Genomic DNA, 2,400 nt, shown 5'->3' on the forward strand with positions numbered 1-2,400 from the left:
AACAGAAGCAGCCGCAGCTCGAGGCTGCTGCTGCTGCTCTCTAGAGCTGGAGAAACAGAAGCTGCGCAGGAGCGAGAATGGAAAAGAAGCAGCAGTTAGCGGCCCTCCAGCCAGCAGCCCCCGCAGCCCAGTAAAGCAGCACGCTCTCCCCCTCAGGCGGAAGAAATGCCTGCTGAAATCTATTGCAGGTCCCTTCGGGTCACTTGCCACCTTCCCAAAACTGCAGCAGCAGCAACAACAGCGGCAGCCGCAGCGATTCAAGTTGCAGCATGCGCGCAGCAGCGCTAGGGCCCCAGCAGCGTTTTGCGAAAAGTCGCACTTAGCTCGCCCGCAGCTGCCGCATTTTCCTCGCTTTCCGCAGCAAATAGTGAATTTTACCTTTAAATCCGAGCAATAACAAATATAGAAGATAGAGAACGGCGCGGTCAGGCGGCTGCTGCTGCGGCCTCCTCGCTCAGCCAGCATGTGCTTGCCTGCGGCTGCCCATACGCCCGAAGAAAGCGCTTCACTTTTGGGCCCCAGGAATTCAGAGAGTTCGTTTTTACTCTTTAAAGTCATTTAAGGCTAAAGGGGCCCCCTGGGTCCTCCGTTGCGGGGCTCAAGAGGGGGTGTAGAGCTGCCTTGGTCAGCCATGAGTTGAACATGCAGCGGAACGCAGAAGCGGCTTCAGGGGGCCTCCAGGGGCCCCAAACGGAGGCTTCAGGGGGCCCCCAGGGGCCCCCAGGGGGGGCTTCGGGGGCCTCTTTGAGTCGTGGAGGGGCTGCTGCTGGCGTGGCCGCGGCCATCAGCGCAGGAGCCACTGACCCCGCTACGCTGCGCAAAGTCGAACGCTGCACAGAAGCCTCCTGCGGCCAGCGCTCGCCTGAGGCCTCTCTCAGGAGAAGACTGATGGGATTGCGAGGGCCAGAGCCCCCAGATCGGCTGGAGCTGGGGCAAAGCTCTTGGGCGCTGCTGCACAGATCGGCTGCTGTTTTCCCTCAAGAGCCCGTGAGCAGCTCTTTAGATTGCTGCTGCTGAAGCGCGCGCCCCGCAGACTCATTTGCTGCTAAGTCCTGCGCCGAGGGGCCGCAGGGCTGCTGCAGCAGCGCTGTGTGATCTCTGCCGCTGCACCTGCCGCTGCTGCTGCTGCTGCTGCTGCGCGGTTTGCTGCAGACTGAAGCGCAGCAGCAGCGCATGAAGGCGTGGCTCGGGGCCTTCTTCAAGCTCTACCCCTGCAGCGAATGCCGCACCCACATCGCGCCCTACGTGGCTGTGAGCCCCAGCGAGCTAGCTAGCCCCAGCGAGCTAGCTAGCCCCAGCTAGCTAGCTGTCAGCTAGCTAGCCCGAAGCTAGCTAGTCCCAGACTAGCTAGCCCCAAGCTAGCTAGCTAGCCCCAGTGTAGCTAGCCTCAGACTAGCTAGCCCCAAGCTAGCTAGCTCCCGCAACTAGCTACCCCGGAGCTAGCTATCCCTCAGCTAGCTAGCCCGCAGCTAGCTACTTGGCAGCTAGCTACTTGGCAGCTATCTGCTTGGCAGCTAGCCCTCCCTCAGCTAGCCATCCCGCAGCTACCTCCTAGGCAGCTAGCCCTCCCTCAGCTAGCCACTTGGCAGCTGGCCGTTGCGCAGCTAGCTGCTAGGCAGCTAGCCACTTGGGAGCTAGTTAGCCCGCAGCCAGCTACTAGGCGACTAGGCAGCTAGCCACGTGGGAGCTAGCTAGCCCGCAGCTAGCTGCTGGGCAGCTAGCTACTAGGCAGCTAGCTACTAGGCTGCTAGAGCTAGCTAGCGCGCAGCCAGCTGCTGGGCAGCTAGCCACTGGGCAGCTAGCTGCGGGTGTTTGGGCCTGCAGGGCCACCCGCTGCAGTCCGCGGGCAGCGAGGGCGTGTGCGCCTGGGCGTGCGAGGCGCACAACTTCGTGAACGGCGAACTGGGCAAAGAGCTCTTCGCCCCCTGCGAAGGCCCCGCACTGCGCGCGCTCTACTTGAACAGCCAGCGAGTCCGCAGGCCGGAGCTCTAGCGCGGGCTACTGGCCCGCAAACTGCGCATTTTTATGCGCATTTGCATATATTATATGTATACTACGTACAATATTTATAATATATATGTATATTGTGCATAGTAATATGTATATATATGTATATTATGTTAGATGCGTGTGTGTGTATAGACGTCGAGAGGTCTGCGTCGTTGGCCCTTGAAATTGCGCATTTACATACACATATATATGCATACGCTATATAATGTGTATTATATATGCATGGACTTGTAGGGACCTGTTTCGCTGGCCCTGAGGGCTGAGGTCAAAACGCGACATCTATATATATATATATATATATATATGTATATATACATATATACATATATATATAAACGCTACATTTATAGATATACATATCGCAGAGATATATATATTGTATATCATTGA

The 2,400-nt window shown here is 57.4% G+C and overlaps 1 protein-coding gene across 1 annotated transcript; it reads left to right on the forward strand.

Moving 5' to 3' along the window:
- Positions 1–642: 642 nt before the first annotated feature.
- ETH_00017620 (erv1-alr family domain-containing protein, conserved, putative) lies at positions 643–1,992 on the forward strand (the record flags this gene model as incomplete). The annotated part of the gene is made up of 3 exons (XM_013375166.1): positions 643–987; positions 1,153–1,251; positions 1,825–1,992. 3 exons carry the CDS (start codon positions 643–645, stop codon positions 1,990–1,992), a joined length of 612 nt encoding a protein of 203 aa, XP_013230620.1.
- Between the last annotated feature and the right edge of the window lie 408 nt (positions 1,993–2,400).

The sequence above is a fragment of the Eimeria tenella genome, genomic scaffold (assembly GCF_000499545.2).
Source record: "Eimeria tenella Houghton genomic scaffold, Eth_scaff258, whole genome shotgun sequence".
In the NCBI taxonomy this organism is placed as follows: domain Eukaryota; phylum Apicomplexa; class Conoidasida; order Eucoccidiorida; family Eimeriidae; genus Eimeria; species Eimeria tenella.